Raw genomic sequence first — 16934 nt, 5'->3', positions numbered from 1 at the left:
AGTAAGGTCACATTCACAGGTTCTGGGGGTTAGGATGTAGACATATTTCTTGGCAGGGGGGGGGCACCATTCAACCCACTACAAAATACTTAGATATAAATCAAACAACATATGTACAAAATCTATATGCTGTAAACTAAAATACACTGATGAGAAAAGACCAATATCAATGAAGAGATATACCATGCTCATGTACTGAAGGCTCAAAGTTGTTAAGATGCCAATTCTCCCCAAAATCATCTATAGCAATCAAAAAGCTTATTCCAAAATTTATATGGAAAGGCAAAGGAACTAGAAAAGACAAAACGTTTTTGAAAAAAAGAACAAAACTAGAGGACTCACATTACCTGATTTTATGACTTAGTCTAAAGCTAAAGCAATCAAGACGGTGTGGCATTGGTGAAAGGACAGACACATAGATCAGTGAACAAATAGAGTCCAGAAATATACACACAGATATATGGTCAATTAATTTTTTTAAATGGTTCACCACTTACCAGAGAGAAGATAAGATAGTATTTTCAACAATTGCTGGAACAATTGGAATCCTTATGCAAAAAAATGAGTTTCAGTACATATCTCATACCATATACAAAAAGTAACTCAAAAATGATTCATAGACCTAAATGTAAAACCTAAAACTATAACACTGGTATGAATTTTTCTTCTAAAACATAGGAGAAAATCTTTGTGACCTTGGGTTAGGTAGATTTCTTAGATATGACAGCCAAAGTATGATCCGTGAAAGAAGAAGCCAATAAAATGAACTTCATCAAAATTCAAAACTTCTGCTCTTTGAAAGGCACTGTTAAGAAAATGAAAACACAAACCACAGACTGGGAGAAAATATTTGCAAGTCACATATCTGGTAAAGGACTTGTATCCAGAATACCTAAGAACTTTCATAATTCAATAAGACAACTAATTTAAAGAATAGGCAAAAAGATTTGAAGACACTTCACCAAAGAACATATAAATATGACAAACAAACATGTAAAAAAATGTTCTACATCCTCAGTCATCAGGAAAATGCAAGTTAAAATCACCACGAGATATCCCTTATACACCTATTACAATGCTTTAGCGTTAAAAAGACTGACCATCCCAAGTGCTGGCGAGGAGGTGGAGAAACTTGAACTCTCATACACTGCTGGGGAGAATGCAGGATGGAACAACCACTTTGGAAGACAGTTTGACAGTAACATAAAAGGTTAAGCATATACCCATTACACGTCTCAGCCATTCCACTCCTAGATATTTACCCAAAAAGAATGGAAGCATATGTCCATAGAAAGATAGGTATGTAAAAGTTAACAGCAGCTTTATTTGTAATAGCCCCCAAATTGAAAATAGCCCAAGTGTTCACAAACAGACAAACAAATTGTATATCCATTCGATGGAGTAGTACTCAGCAATAAAAAGAAATGAACTATTGATAAATGTAACAACATGGGTGAATCTCAAAATAATTAAGCCGAAAGAAATCAGACTAAAAAGAACATATAACTATATGATTTCAATTATATCAAATTCTGAAAAATGCAGAAAAAAGACTCGTAGTTGCCTGGGGCTGGAGGTGGAGGTACTGGATTGACTACAAAGAAGCACAAGGAAATTTGGGGGGATGACGGAAATATTCTATAACATGATCATGGTGGTGATTACATGATTGTTTGTCGAAACTCAGAGAATGGTTCACTTTTTTAAATGGTGAATGTTACTATTTGTGTACTAATAAGTCTGACTTGAAAAAGAAAAAAGATGCAGTTACAACCGAAATGCCCCTAGGATCCCAACAGGCCCATCACATGACACTGCACTTGACACTACCCATCACTGCCACTCTGCACTCAAGGTGAAAATCACTGCCTTGCCACAGGACATTACCAGTGGGCAAAACCCAAGGCTAAAGACCGCAGGTTAGGCCCGTGAGGTCCACCATTGGTCTGGGGATGATGGTTTCCAAATGCAGAAGGTCAGAGTCACATTTCAGTGACTCCCCAGTCATTAGCAGATGTCCCAAGCAAGGTTTTCCAAGCAGCAGCTGCCCAGTCTATGGAACTTCAGGTCTCAGCTGCTTAGGGGTCCATACACAGCTTGACAGTCATGAGCAAGTGAGGTCTACATACACCTGGCCAGAAGCCAGGAGTGGCTGGAGTTCTACAATAAAGATGTCATGAGCTGACTTGACAGAATGCCCCCCTCTAGTTGGGCGGGGTGGTCAATTATTAACACCTGCTTAAGACGGAAATTTCTCCTTCTCTTTTAGTCTCTAACACCGGACCTTGCCCCCTGCCCAGCCTGCTCCAGAAACTAAAACTCTGTAACAGACAAAAACATCTAGGAACTAACTGGTCCAAGGCTTGGGTCTGGCCAGAGAGGGGAGCCAGAGGTGACCCAGGCCCAAGATCTGGACTGTCTCACCAGTTACCCTCCTAGTATAGACCCTGAGTGCAAAACGAAGAAATGGACAGACACACCACACACCACAGTTGAATCTTTTCAACTTAATCTTTCATCGAACTGCTCATCACATAGTCTGCTAAGCAAGGGTGCAGATTCACAGACACAGACGTTCCTTGGTTTTCACCTCAGGCCTTTGGCTTTGACAATTTGCCTCATGGAAAGTTAACAGGCATCCAGTTCGCCTGCCTCCCTGTCTGCTAAACCTGGCCCTGGCGAGGAGAGCAGGGGACAGAGCAGAGCTCACTTGGGCTCTGCTCAGCTCCAGCTTCTCAAGTGGAAATAGACACAGCTGTTTTCTCAAATCAAAGCTCAAAAGAAACCTGGTACTGTATTCCCCACACATATTTGTGGACTACATCTACTACAGCCTTGTCTGCCCTATAATTTAGGGTTCCGGCCCGGACTCCAACAAGAGAGGAAACTTCTGGTTCTAAACATAGCCTTGAACCCAAGAGGAATTCTAGTTTCTTAAAATCATCTAATTGTTTGGCAATCTTGCCAATGTTCTTCCAAGCCAGCCCAAGTATGTGTGTGGGGTTTGGTTACTGCTGCTGGCTTTTGTCTACAGTATGAATGTGCAGGGTGCCTCCATGTGTTCCCCACACCAGGCTCCCAAGCAGAGTGAGCCAAGAGGCTCGGGGGGATGGGGCTGGACAGCTTCCTCTGAACTCAATCAGACTCTCCAAGATGACAGATTCCAATTCAGTGTAAGAGCCACCCTGTGACCCCAGGCTCCCACCAACGGGAAGCAGACAGGGTGTCCTCTGAACTAAGAACTGTGAAGCGGTCAGAGGATGGGTCTAACCTGGAGGATGAGGGATCCACGTGCCTGACCCAGGCCTCCTCACACAGAACCAGTGCCGTCCAGGCACCAAGACCACAGGCAGCTTGGCCCACTTTCTCACCTCACAGTCCTCTCCTGAGAGTCCCTCTGAGGCAGGGGCCACAGCTGCCTCTGTCATCCTATTACACCTGTGTGGGTCACAGGCCTCCCTGGCATGTGGGAGATGTTAAATGCACAAACCACGGAACCCCCGTCTCCTCACTCAGGCCCAAAGCAAGACCGAGGCTCCCACCCCCAGGGCTATGTCAGCCACCCCTGGGCTCAACCCCAGCCATCTCCTGCTGACTCCCCAGCCGTGCTCTCCAATACTTGGTCTCCAAGTATTCCTCCCCACACAAGAGGGCTGATTTATACAGCCAAATGTGTTTCAAAGGTGTGAAAGGACGGCCTTGGTAAGAAGCAGGAAACAGGAAGTCATTCCAATGTCCAGATATGCCCCCAGGAGAAAAAAGTAGGGCAGGGGAGGACTGTCCTAGTGAAATGACACGTGAGGGAAGCTGTGGGGAGAAGCGGGGGAGGACGAAACGGGGAGAGGAAGGCTAAGCGTTGCAAACTGGTGGCAGCCATGAGAAAGCAAGCAGACCATCATGCAGCGAGAACTTTCCTGTGCCCAGGGGAGGTCCTGGCCCTCCTGGATCTGAGCGTGGAGGAAAACCAACCCAGGCTTTAGGGGTGGAAGCCCTCCAGGTCATCACACCTGGTACAGCCAGAAACACGCTGACAGGCAGCAAGGCAGAGCCCAGGGCTCAGGGACACGGATGAGAAGGAACAGGGCAGGGCAGAGTGGTGGGGTCCTCCACGCAGCCCAGGGAAGCCTCAGGAGGAGGCGATGCGCAGAGCAGCTGCTGCCAGTCTGCCCAGAGTTCCTGGAGAGGGTGCACCTCCGGAGCATTTCGAGAAACGACAACGTCCACAAGCAGACAACACCGCCCTGCGGTCCCCATGCTGGTGACCAATACCTTTGTAAGAACTCCCTTTGAACACGACCTGTTTCCTGTAGGGCCGGCTCTTGCTCAGTTCAGCTCCACACACGTCACTAAGGGCCCACTCCAGGCTGGGTGCTAAGTAGCTCGGGTTGTTACCTCCTACCTTGAGACAGAAACACCTGCCCTCCCCAACACAAACACCTGAACCGAGACACCCTGGGCGGGAGATCAAGGCTTCTGATAAAGCTTAAGTGTTGACTGTAGTTTTTGTTTTGTTTTTTTTAAATTAAACTGCTTTGAACTAACTTTAGACTTAGAGAAAAGTTGCAAAAAATAGTACAGAAAATTTCCATATATCCCTCCCCAAGGCTCCCCCAGTGTTAACATCTTACATAACCATTAGTACAATGGTCACGCCAGGAAATTAACATTGGGACAATTCCATTAACCAAACCAAGGAAGGGCTCCATTTGAGCTTCACCAGTTTACCCATTAATGTCCTTGGATCCTGATGTTCCAGAATCCTATCCAGGACCCCACACTGCATTCAGTTTTTTCTTAGTCTCCTGAGATCTGTCCAGTTCCTCAGTTTTCCCTTGTCTTTCATGACCTTGACATTTTTGAAGAGTACAGGTCAGTTTTGTTGTCAAATGTCACTCAGTTTGGATCTGTTTGATGTTTTCTCACAACTGGGGTGAGGTTATGCATTTTTGACAAGAGCACCACAAAAGCTATGTGCATGACACCACAGGGCTCACACGGACAGGTCTTATATACCAGACAGGTCTTATATATCTTATATATCAGTGATGTTGACCTCGATCAATGGTGATGTTGACCTCCCTGCCAGGTTTCTCCAATGCAAAGTTACATCTTTCCCTGTGTAGTCAATCATGGGGCACTGTGGCTTGGCACTGTGGCTCTTTAAAAGGGAACGTGTGGCTGTCATTACAAACTCTGCGTGTCAGCCCGGCTTGCTGATGGCCGCAGCTGCCCCACAGATGAGAGGCATCTAATGAAGATGAGCGGCAGAGCCGACGTCTCTGGAAGCCGCCGAAGCTCTCGGTGACAAAGAGGAACAGTAGCAGTTTATTTATAGATCCACTTGAAGACAGCTCATTGTAACTACTGGAGTTGAATTTTTAAAACCTCGGGAACAAAGGCTGGCTATTTTAAACTCTCCTTGCACTTAGTTCAATGGAGAGTGTTCGAGGCACCAACCATCCCCGGGCACCACTCCCACCACTCGGCAATTCATATTTTGTGCAGCATCTCAGGACACGAGCAGAGCCTGCCAAGACAGATAACCAGGACTGGCTCTGCCTACCCCGCAGAGGCAGCGGGCCTCCGATGAGCCAAAGCCCTCACCCTGGTGCTGCCCAGGGAGGAGCCGAGGGAGGCTGCCTCCCCCCCCACCCCCCCCAACCCCGGTGTCTCACAGCCTCCCTTTCCTGGAAGATGAAGTTGCACACAGCTGTTGTGAATCAAGGTTACATCACCCCTCTCCCTCCCTCCCCCTGTAGGCTGTGAAGAGGGACAGCGCACCCCAGCGGACGCCTGCCCCAGGACAGCTGGCAGTAGCTGGCCCACCTGCGCTGACACATCTCCAGGCTGGGACAAGGGCGTCCTGGAGCTCAGAGTACACAACTCTCCCTTGTGGACAGTGGGAGGGTGGAGCCCCAAGGCTCTGCCTGGCCCGGCCCAACTGCAGCTCTAAGCTAAGAGCGCTCAACCTCTCCACGTAGCAGGACCATGGTGAGGAGGGGAGACGTGGGCTTTCAAAGGCTCCCACGTCCTTATTTGAACAAAGAGCACAAAACAATATTCTTGACACAATGCAGAAAAATGTGAACATGGACTAGGCATCTGATATTACGGAAATATTAATTTTGTTGGATGCGATAAGAGCACTGCAGTTATTTAACCCAGAAAAGTCTTTATTTAGGGTAACATATCTGGATTAAACAAAAATATTCCAACTCTTCTAAAAAAGGGTGGGAGGAGATGAACAAAATAAGATCGGCAAAATGCTAAAGCTAGGTAAAGGATACATGGGGGGGGGTGGTTCATTATATTATTCTCTCTACCTTTTGTGCTAGCTTGAAAATTTCCACAATACAAAGGGTTTTTTTGTTGGTGGTGGTAAAAAAAAATAAAAAAATAAAAAAATAAAAGCTCCAGGCTACTTGAATGAGCTGTGGAGCTGAGGCCAGGCAAGCGGGACCCCAGGAGGAAGGTGAGGCACAGGATCACCCCCACTCTGGTGTTCTGGCACTTTCAAGCACAGGAGGCAAATTAGGCTGAATCCACAAACGTTCAGACCAGCCTTTGGCACTGCCATAGAGAAAGCCCCGATGGCACCAAGAGCATTCAGTGAACCCTGCAGCAATGTCTGGACCTTCAAAGAAACTAATTTTAAGATAATCTCCATGGAAACCATCTATTCTGATTTTTTCCATGGTAACCAATGAGAACATAAACACAAGCATTATCCAACACCCTTACACCACATGGACAACGCTGCCATCCAATCTGGAAAATACAAGCTGAAAAGGGATTTTTTCCATTGAAATCGAAAGAAGGACTAAAACTTCTAGTCCAGACATGTAGATTCTCCCACCCTCCACTGCCCACACCACCCCTTGCCACCTGCCCCCAAACTGACAAACCAGGTCAGAAAGTGGTTTCCTTCACTTAGCCTGGGACCATCAAACACGGCAAAAGGAAAGCGCCAGAGCCTGCCTCTAGCCTCACACACTCAACCCACGATGCCCACAGACAGCAGAATGTGTCCACTGAACTCTGATTTCCTGAGCATTCTGCTCAGGTGTCCAGACACATGTTGGGCACCCCATGGAGACCAAGGCCCCAGGCCTCCAGGGCAACAAGTTAGGCCTGTGAAAAACTGACTGTGGCCGAGAGGGGCTGCTCCACCAAGCAGAGTGCTCTGGGTAGGTGGAGCAGGAAGATTTCACAAGCTGCTGCCCTTCCTGGGAAGGCTGCATGGAGGAGGTGCCATCTGGAAAGAGACTAAAAGGAGGAGCGCGGCTCTGCTGGGGAACAGGGAGGTGGAGCCAAAGAATCACAGTCAGATTTAAGCAACTGGGTCTATTTCCACTTGTGGCTCATTTCTTCCATTTTCAGGTTTCTAGGTTTGAAAGCAGCATGGAAGGAAGGAAGGAAGGAAGGGAGGGAGGGAGGGAGGGAGGCAGGCTAGCTCTCAGATGCCACCCTCTCTACTTCACATGCATGGCCTCTGCTGGCTCTCTGTGGAGAGGGGACTTGTCAGCGTGGCCTAACCAGGCTGTGGATGTTTATCATCACTGTCACCAAAATGGTAGCATCACTGCAGTGGCCCCAGGGCTGAAACAAAGGCACTCTGAGGCATGCGGTGTGCGCTGTCCAGGGCTGTGTGTGCCTTGGAGTAAAGCACCACAATGTCAGGACCCCACTGTCCTGTGATTTGGGCTCGATTCCCCATGTGCAACTGTGGAATCTCCACTGACCTTGAACCCACGCTTTGGCTGCCAGGGGGAAAGGAAACCCAAAACAGCTCTGAGTCCCTTGAAAGAGATGAGAGCTCTCACAGGTGTGTGTGAGCGCCCAGGTTCACACACCAGGTGTGTCCCGATGCATGCAGAGCTGGACACAAGGGTGTCCAGGCTTTGTCTGGATTCCACACTGTGACTACCTTAATACATCTTGCCCTGGATTTCTAAGACTACGTCCCCGGTTGGTTTAAGTCATTAATAGGCCTTCCTTCCTAAGAATTGTGCCATTCTCCTCTGGATAGGGACCTTGTGAAAGGGATGGGAATTTTCCAGTGGCAGGAAACTACCATCAGCCTCTCAAAAGGGCAGCTCAGAGAAGGGAGTTCAGTTACTGCCCCATCCCACAGCCCCATCCTCTTGGTGCCACTGCCGTCATCGCTGTTTCAGGGCTTGTTCCTGCTCTTGCTACCTGGAGGCACTTCCCCAAAAGGCTCTACAAAGAAGACCTCTACCTGGGGGTTAAAATGTTGGGCCACAAGCACCCAGGCCGTCTCAAGCTCAGGTGTCAGAGACTCACCCGCCAGCTTCCCTAAAGGCCCATTAGACTCTGGAGGATGGGAGGTGACCTAGGCACCCCCATCTGCAGGGTAAGAGGTGGACACTGAGGACAATGCAGGAGGCAGGTGGCCTGGAGAACATGGATTCAAGCACTGATGACGGAACTGATGCAGCAGCACTAATGGCCAGGACAGGAGCTGAGAGAGGATGACAGGCCCGGCAGAGGCCCACGGAGGGCTGCCCTGGGTCCCATCCTCTAACTGATGTCCTTGGCTGGTAACAAAACCACACATCTGCCTGCCCAGTTGTAAACAGAGCACAGTGGGTTTAAAGAGTGCCTTTAGGTCTAAAGAGCCTAAAGGGCAACACCGGGATTTCTTTTAACACCACACCGAGATCAGAACCAACCACACCGCTTTTCCTCTTCTGGAAAGAGGAAGACTACAGTGCTCCAAACTGGGCTGAAGGGACACCAATTCTCCAGGTGCCTCTCCCAAGCGGTAGCTCCCGTGAGCCATAGAAACTTCCCAAGATGGACAGAGACTCACTCTCTCTCTCCAGCCACCTCCCTGCTCGCGATGCCAGGGTGTCAATCGGCTAGACTCTTTTCCAACCAACCAGCAGCATCAGCACCACCTAGAAATTTGTTAGGAATGTAAATTCCCTACTGAATCAGACACTCTGGGGATGGGGCAAGCTGAATTTTAACAAGCCCTTAGGGTGACTCTGATGCACACTGAAGTTTGAGAACCACTGCAAGAGGCTTGCTGCAATAAATGTCAAATGTTAAAAGGCCTGTCTCCTCACTCCACTGCCAGGAAGCCCAGCAACTCTGCCTGATTCGTTTCTGCAAACATTGTTCTCGTGCTTGGCAAAGGCAACCCCTCCCTTCTTGTAAACACAGTAATTATTTAACATGTGCCTGGTAGCAGCCCTGACCCACCTCCCAGTAAGTCAGTTGTAGCCTCTGGAAGGAAAGGAGAGGGCATCCCGCCTGCCTCCCAGTACTGGATACAACAGGTCAGCAGGGAGGGCTCAGCCCCTCACTCTGATCCCTGGGCCCAGGAAGCCCCTCTGCTAGGGGCGTCAAATATCTGGTGCTCCTCGACCATGCACAGCCACGTTACCCATCAGCTACTGTCTAAGGGTGCTCTGTTTCAAGCAGGAAACTTTCTTTAAATATCGCAGTTTGGTGACAAATATTGAATCTTCTATATTTCTAGTCTCCTCTGTCTTCCCATGGAAACTAAGAAACCTATAGCACTTTCCACGACTTCCATTCAGGTAAAGGTGGGGAAAATGCAATCTGAGTGTGGAGTGAGGCATCTGTCTGAGCACCTCTATCGCCCAGGGTCAGCAAAGGCTGCGGCGGCTGCCCTGCCCTGCCCTCACCCCTGCAGGATGGTCTTTTGCAGAGTGAGCCGGTAAAATGGAAAATGCCCAGAGAAGTAATGTACTCTGGGGGGAGAAATCAGGACACAGAGAATCCAGATGACCCGTCTGAGGTTACAGGAGAGACGTGCCACATCCAGCCAGGCCCCAGCCTCGGCTTGGAACAGGATACAGGGGCAATACTGCCAGCCAAGCTCTTAAAGTGGCTCCCAGAGCCAGAAGTTTCCAGCATCATCCACCTCCCTAGTAGGGCTGCCCAAGAATCCTCTCCGGGGCAGCCATCCTTGTAAGACTGCTGTCCTCACCGCAGGAAGCACCCGGCCAGCGAGGTCTCTTATTGTTCCCCTGTACTGTGCCCAGCCCCAGGCCATTCCAGGTGACCTGGAGACACCTCACAGAACAGGAACCTCGGGGTCTTAGTGGGGGGAATAACGGGGACCAGCAACGGGGAGTCAAATTTCACCAAGGGTGAGGGGCATGCAGACACCAGAGGCCCCAAGGCGGTGCTGCCAGGACTCAACACAAGCACACACACACAAAAGTGACCAAGAGCTGTTTCTGAGTCACCAGAGTCTGTCCTGTGCTGGGCTTGCATATCTGTCCCAGGGGCTGAGGAGGCTAGGATGCCCACTGAGAAATGGGGAGAATACCTCTTGATCGTTTCCAGTCTAGGGTCTCTTAGTTTTGCTAACAAAAGGGCTGAGACCCAAGGGCACAGGCTTGATTGGTACCTGGGCCACTCACCAGCAGGTGACCTTTGGGCTCAGGTTTCTCCTCTGTGCAGCACAGCGGGCAGGAATGAATTATCCCATGGGAGTCATCCACTAAGTCCCAGGAAACATGAAAACAAAGTCCCCACTGTTCCTAAGTCAGCCCCCAAGGCCCAGGCCCTGCCAGGCCCAACAAGGGCCAAACCAGGCAAGAAGGTACTGAGAGGGGCCAGGGAGCGTCTGCTTTCCTGTGTTTCTCGCCAGGCTCTCGTTCACATGGATGAAGGAGGCTGTGGGAGGCCAGCTATTCAGCCAGAGGGTGCAGCAGAGCGAGAGCCCCCAGCACATTAAGAGGCACATCTCGACCCCCACAGATGCCCCGAGCCTAAGGCAAGGTCAGCCGATGTGTTAGGAGTCTGGGTCCCATGAAACCAACACTTTTCCAAGATGCCTGTGTGCCTGGCATCCTCTGACTGAGGATCTGCTGTCAAGAGCCCCTTGCAACAGCTTGGAGAACTCAGAGCCAGAACTGGCCTCAAGTGGAGAAATGAGAGGCTCCCCTCTAAGATACTTGGGGTTCACAATGCCCCATCTACCAACCCACACTTCTCCTCACTACGAAAAGCAAATGCCAGCCAGAAATGTGTGTTCTCAGTAAAAGACCCAAGTCATCCAAGTTCCCAAGCGAGAAAGCAAATCTATGAGGCAGGTGGAAACGGGTCCCTTCCCCAACCTTGACCCAATGACTCCTCAGTCCAGGTGCCTGCATGAGAACCCAGATCTTGAGCAAACTCCACCTGGGACTCCCAGATCCTCAGCGCGCGGCAAGATCCAGTGCCAAGACTCTCTGGGCCAGGGATCAGGGCCCAAGAATCCCTAAGTCAAGCCCACTCTGTATAACACCCCAAAATGGAAATGTGGGAGCTGAAGGGGGGCACAGGGGGGTGTCTGGGGCTCCCCTTTCAGAACCAGAGAAACTAGGAAGAAGAAACAGGCCATCCTTAGGGAAGGCTGAGGCCTTGGACCAGATATCCTCGGCTAACCTGGCCTCCTCTTCCTGGGGACAGTCCTAGCACTGAGGCTCAGGGGGTCCTGGGCACCATGCCCTGAGGAGTCAGGGGGTGAGGGGGGAAAAGAGGCCTGTTTCCACCCACCTCATGGATTTGCTTTTGTGTCTGCGAGCAGAGAGGACTTGGGCTACTCATCAGGAAGCACAACTGACGCCCGCAAGAGTCCAGAAGCCACAGTGGACCTCACAGGGACAGTCTGCTGAGCGGAGTCAACCTCAAATGTGACCCGGTCAGAAGGGCCCCCACCCCCGCCTGCTGTCCCTCACCGCAGCAGGTTTGGAGCATTAAGTCCCCTGCCCGGGCAGGGGACTCGCCTAGCTCTGTTGGACAGAGGAAGGAAAAGGAACATTTTAAAAATAGCTAAAGCTTGGTGAGCACTTGCCACATGCCAGGCACGGTTCCAAGTGCCTGCTTGGCATGTACCACCTCGTGAAATCTCCCGAAGGAGGACCTGGCATCTCCCCATTTGAGGTGAGTGGAGAAAAGCCCTCGGCCCTAGACCTCAAGGTTCTCTGAACTGGAGGGCAGCCAGCCCAGAGAACTCAGGAAGTGGTTTTTTAGTTTTACTGAATTACCTAGAATTCGGCCTTCTTCCACTCCTGCCCCACCCAGCACAACTTTCCTTCTCAATTGCGTAACAGGCTCTCAGATGTTTGAAGAGAGGGCAAGAATAAGATTATATCAGAATAGATGCATCTTTGCTATTAAAAATGGTTTTACGGGCTTCCCTGGTGGCGCAGTGGTTGAGAATCTGCCTGCTAATGCAGGGGACACGGGTTCGAGCCCTGGTCTGGGAAGATCCCACATGCCACGGAGCAGCTGGGCCCGTGAGCCACAATTGCTGAGCCTGCGCGTCTGGAGCCTGTGCCCCGCAACGGGAGGGGCCGCGATGGAGAAAGGCCCGCGCACCGCGATGAAGAGCGGTCCCCGCACCACGATGAAGAGTGGCCCCCGCTTGCCGCAACTGGAGAAAGCCCTCGCACGAACCGAAGACCCAATACAGACAAAAATAAAAATAAATTAATAAAAAAAAAAAAATGGTTTTACGATGCTTCTGTGGTTGAGGCAGAAGTCAGCTATAGCAGCTGGGACTTGCGGGGCACACGCCAAATCCAAGGTCAGCCAAGACACAGTGGTCCATAGCCTCAGGGACAGACCAAAAAGCAGAGACAGCAGGAGGGAGTGAAAACGGTGAGGATGAGCGCAGAGAGGGCGAGAAGACGAGGGCTGTAGCAGGAACAGAGCTAAACAGGAGCCCCTTGAAAACGCCAGCACAAGCCCCTGACACAGACAGCTCGTGGGGCCCCACACAAGCCCCTCTGGGAGGCGGCTCATCTGCTTGAAACCTTGCAACCTTCCTCCAGCCATGCAGCGTGTCGTGCGGCAGACCATGGAGTTTCCTGCCCACCCTCAGCCCAGTGCATGGGCTGGAGTCCTTCCTCTGCAGGCTTCCAAGCAGAGAAAGCTCCCCAGCCACAGCCCTGAAATCCCTCCTCATGGCAACTCAGCCAAGAATAGAGGGAAAATGGAACCCATTATTCTCATTCTGAAGGGCTGGGAAATGGCTTTTGCTTTTCAACATGAAATGTGTCTAAAAATAAGCCGTGAATTTCAACCAGAGGTTGAAAATAGCTCCGGCAGTGAACAGAGCTCTGTTCAGAGTGGGCTCAAGGATGGCCTTCATTCCAAGAGCGGGAGTTGAATGCCACAGTCAGGGCAGGGGTCCAGGGCAGGGGCTGTCACAGGCTCACAGGGCTGCCCTTGCCATGGTCTGCCCCTCTGGCTTTAAACTGCCAAACTCTAATAGGCATGTGGTCCAGAATTCAAGATCCAGCACCTGGTCCAATGCGCTTCCTAAAATCCCCAAACGCACAGGAGTGACTCATGTGGCGTTAGAATCTGAGACCCAGTGTGTAGACAGCGCTGAAGGGGGAGGGGCCTTCAGGTCTGAGAGCTCCTTGGGCACGGTGGTGGTGCTCGTGGGCTCTCTGAGAAGCCAAGCCACCAAATCACTCACCAGGTACTACCGCAGAGCCCGGGAAGCCCGCAGGCAGGAAGGGTAAGAACACACTCCAAGTGTAGTGAAGAAAACCAAGTTGCTCAAGGTCTTTTCTTGTTGTTTACCATCACCCATGGAAGATTCCACAGTTCGATAAGCCAAACGACATTTCTACAAAGTGGGCTTGTGCTAGAAAGTCAGGCTGAGAGACCTGGGCCACAGCTGCTGGTGGGGAGCCCAGATCCGGCCCATCAAGCAGGAGCACAGGCTCCAGAGTCCTCAGTGCCCCCCCCTAAGCTCCTCCCACCCTGACAGCCATGCCCGCATTCCCACCCTCCTCCTGCTGCTGCAGCAGCCCCCTTTCTGGGCTCACTCCGAGGCAGGAGTTACTGCAGTGATTCTCAACTGGGAGCAGTGCTGCGCCCCAGGAGACATTTGGCAATGTCTGAAGACATTTGTGACTGTCACAACTGGGGGCGGGGGATGCTACCGGCAGCTAGTGCGATGCTCCTAAACATCCTACAATGAACAGGATTTCTTTGGGCCAAGATTCATCTGGCCCAAAGAATCGACGTGCCGAGGCTGAGAACCCCCAGGCTGCTGGAAGGATGGTAATGTGGACAGAGCTAGACGGGTGGGGGCTCCCTGAGGAGCTGAGACACCCTGGCCGGCCACAGAATCGGTCATCAGTACTATCTCGGCGCCAGGGAAGCCCTGGGGCAGGACGGGCAAGACCATACTGTCAGCTTGCCTTCCCAACTCAGGGGAAGACCTAGTCACTGAGCCGTGCTATACTGACTAGCTTGCCTCAGTTTGGGAAGACGAAAAAATTCTGTGTATGATGGTGATGATTGTTGCCCAACAGTGTGAATGTACTTAATGCCACTCAACTGTATGCTTAAAAATAGGCAAAATGGTGAATTTTATGTTACGTATATAAAACAAAACAAAACAAAACAGCCTCCCCAGCGCTCCTCTTGACCTGGGAGTCCTGAGATCAGAGCAGCCCCTGAAAGGGTACTCCGGTGGTATGCGTGTGTGGACATAGTGCGTCTGGAGGAGGACCTATAGGTCAGTTCAGAGTCTCAAAGGGGCCTGAGACACATGAGGAAAAAGCCCCAAATGAAGAATGATTTTAGGATTAACAAGTCAAGTCACTTCATAGGTTAGCAGAGGTCACCTACATCACACATGGGGTCCTCAGAGCCTGTCTGTGAGTGTATTCGGGCCCCATCGTGGAAATAGAGGCTTGCAAAGAGTGGGTGCTTTACCTGGGACCACACAGCCAGAGACCACACCCCTTCCCCAATTTGAGCCCCACGTGGTGATGCCCACTGGGCATAGGGCCTGAGGGGAATACGGGAACAAATGGTTTTCCTGAGCCCGGCTGATGGTTCGAGCACCCAGGCCCTACCCTGCCCTGTCCTGCTGGCTTTCCCCACCCCACATCCTTCGTCCTAGATGATCAGGTCCCACAGCTATGGGAAGCAAGGGTGCCCCACACCCCGTCTCTGAGCTAGGGCTGAAGGGACAAGAGGCAGCTTGTCCAAGTTACTTTCTCAATAGCTACAAGAAAAGGAGCATGGGATTCTCCCCTTGCTGGTGATTACTAACCATTTCCAAGAGACAGGTGGCAGGGCCCTCCCCCAGGGTGGGAAAGAGCTTCCAGGCAGCCCTCTGCCACCTGCAGTTTCTAGCTTACTCAGCCCTGCTCAGAGGGACCAGCATGGTGGGTCCCCAGGTCCAGGCACCAGGGCAGGCAACTAAGCCCCAGGTGTCTCCTCTGTGAATGAGAGCAGTAACTTTACCCACCCATCCCGATGAGGTAAGGAATATACAGGGCAGTACACGTAAAGGCCTCGGCAGGGCCTGGCTTGCCGTAAATACCCAAGAGACGGGAAGCTGTCGGGGAGTGGGCATGGACCCCAGAGGATCCCAACTCCACAGTTTGGAAGATGCCTTTCTAGGTGGAAGATGAAATGGCAGCAAGCACACCACCGTGCAACCCAGCAACCCCCTCCCCGCCCCCCAACAAACCCAAAAGCTGAGAACAAAACCTCTGGGCCAAGGGCAACCCTTGGAAGAAAAGCTTTAAATCCCAACCTGGCCTGTTCCTAGAGGGAGCCCCAACACACAGGATGGGGCGTGGGCGGGGCGGGGCAGGGCCCTCTGCTGGAGCCAAAGAAAGCCCCGGGATGGACTCAGAGGCTTCCTGGTTCTATTCTGGGCCAACCTTGACTTGCTGGGGACCTTGGGCAAGCCGCTTCCTGTTGTTCAGGCCAGTTTCCGCGTGTGGGAGAGGCCACACTGCCTCTAAGATCCAGGAGGGAGAGATTTAAGCAGCCTGCGGCCACTGGAGCTTACAACCCTCACAGTTCCACCTCCTTGGCTTCACCGTTTATTTTAGCCAAAGCTGAATGTGACCTTATTCAGTGAGACGGTATCAGTTATCTTCTTTTCCCCAAATATTTGTCCAAAAATATTAACTATTTTAATTCAGGAACACTGAACGCCCTTTTACCAACAAAGATACAAAAAATGGTTTGTGGCTGAGGAACTTCCTTTCCATGGTTAAAAAAAAAAAAAAAAAAAAGGAAGTAAGAACAACAGGGCTGGGGCCCTTCCCATTTGTCTCAGCTGTGGCTTCAGGCCCCGCACCCTCTAGGAACCCGACATCGAGCCCAAGGCTCAGCAAAGGATGGGTCCTTCCTTTCCTCAGGCCTCAAACAACCAATGGCCTACAGCATGGAAACAGTCCCCCACCAGATGGTACGGGGCCTAGGCACCCAGCAGTGTGCGCTAACGGCCTCTTCATGTCTTATGTGTTCATTCTAGATTTGAAACAAAGCACCACAAGCACTTAAGTTTTTGGTAAATGATGAGATCTGACCAGGGTCTCTTCCCTGTGACCAGCCTAAGCCTGCAGCACCCCTACCATCCCCGAGCCCAGTGCTATTCACCATGACCCAGCCCACCAGTCACAGGGCTCAGGATATGCCTGTCAAGCCACTTACCAGAGTTCTGGAGGAGCTGGCCAGCGAGGCTGCGGGCCTCTGCACTCTTAGGACTTCTCCATAATTGACAACATCAAAGTTACTCTTCCAAACCATCACCTGCCGAGACCAATAAGCACACAGAATCAGGGGAAGAAAAACCCCTTACCAGTCCTTCTCCACGGAGAAAATGGGCCCAGAGGCCACCCCCAAAGTTCTGGGCCAGTGGTGGGATTGTGGTCCCCACCTGGCACCCCACTCCCTCTGGGACCTGCACCATCTCTGAACAGGCCCCAAGAGGATCGGGTGCTCCACCAGGACGGAGAGTCACTATCACCACTGGGCCTCTGCACTGGCTGCTCCCTGGGCCTGGGATGTCCCAGGCCCAAGCTCTGTGTAGCTGGCACCTCAGGCTGAAGTGTCTGCTCTAATACCACCTTCTCAGAGAGGCCTTCCCTGGCCCTCCTGCTAGTTTTTATCATAGC

General features: G+C 51.2%; 1 protein-coding gene across 2 annotated transcripts in view; it reads right to left on the bottom strand.

The window, feature by feature from the left end:
• POC1A (POC1 centriolar protein A) overlaps nt 1–16934 on the bottom strand; it is a 73053-nt gene that overhangs the window by 27963 nt on the left and 28156 nt on the right. For both annotated transcript variants that reach the window (XM_057554991.1, XM_057554992.1), the window contains exon 9: nt 16471–16569. In XM_057554991.1, coding sequence (XP_057410974.1) covers nt 16471–16569 — 99 coding nt within the window. The remainder of the gene's footprint in view (nt 1–16470; nt 16570–16934) is intronic.

The sequence above is a fragment of the Balaenoptera acutorostrata genome, chromosome 10 (genome assembly GCF_949987535.1).
Source record: "Balaenoptera acutorostrata chromosome 10, mBalAcu1.1, whole genome shotgun sequence".
NCBI classification, from domain to species: Eukaryota; Metazoa; Chordata; class Mammalia; order Artiodactyla; family Balaenopteridae; genus Balaenoptera; species Balaenoptera acutorostrata.
The sequence above is the reverse complement of the archived record's forward strand: the minus strand, read 5'-3'. Positions and strand labels throughout refer to the sequence as shown.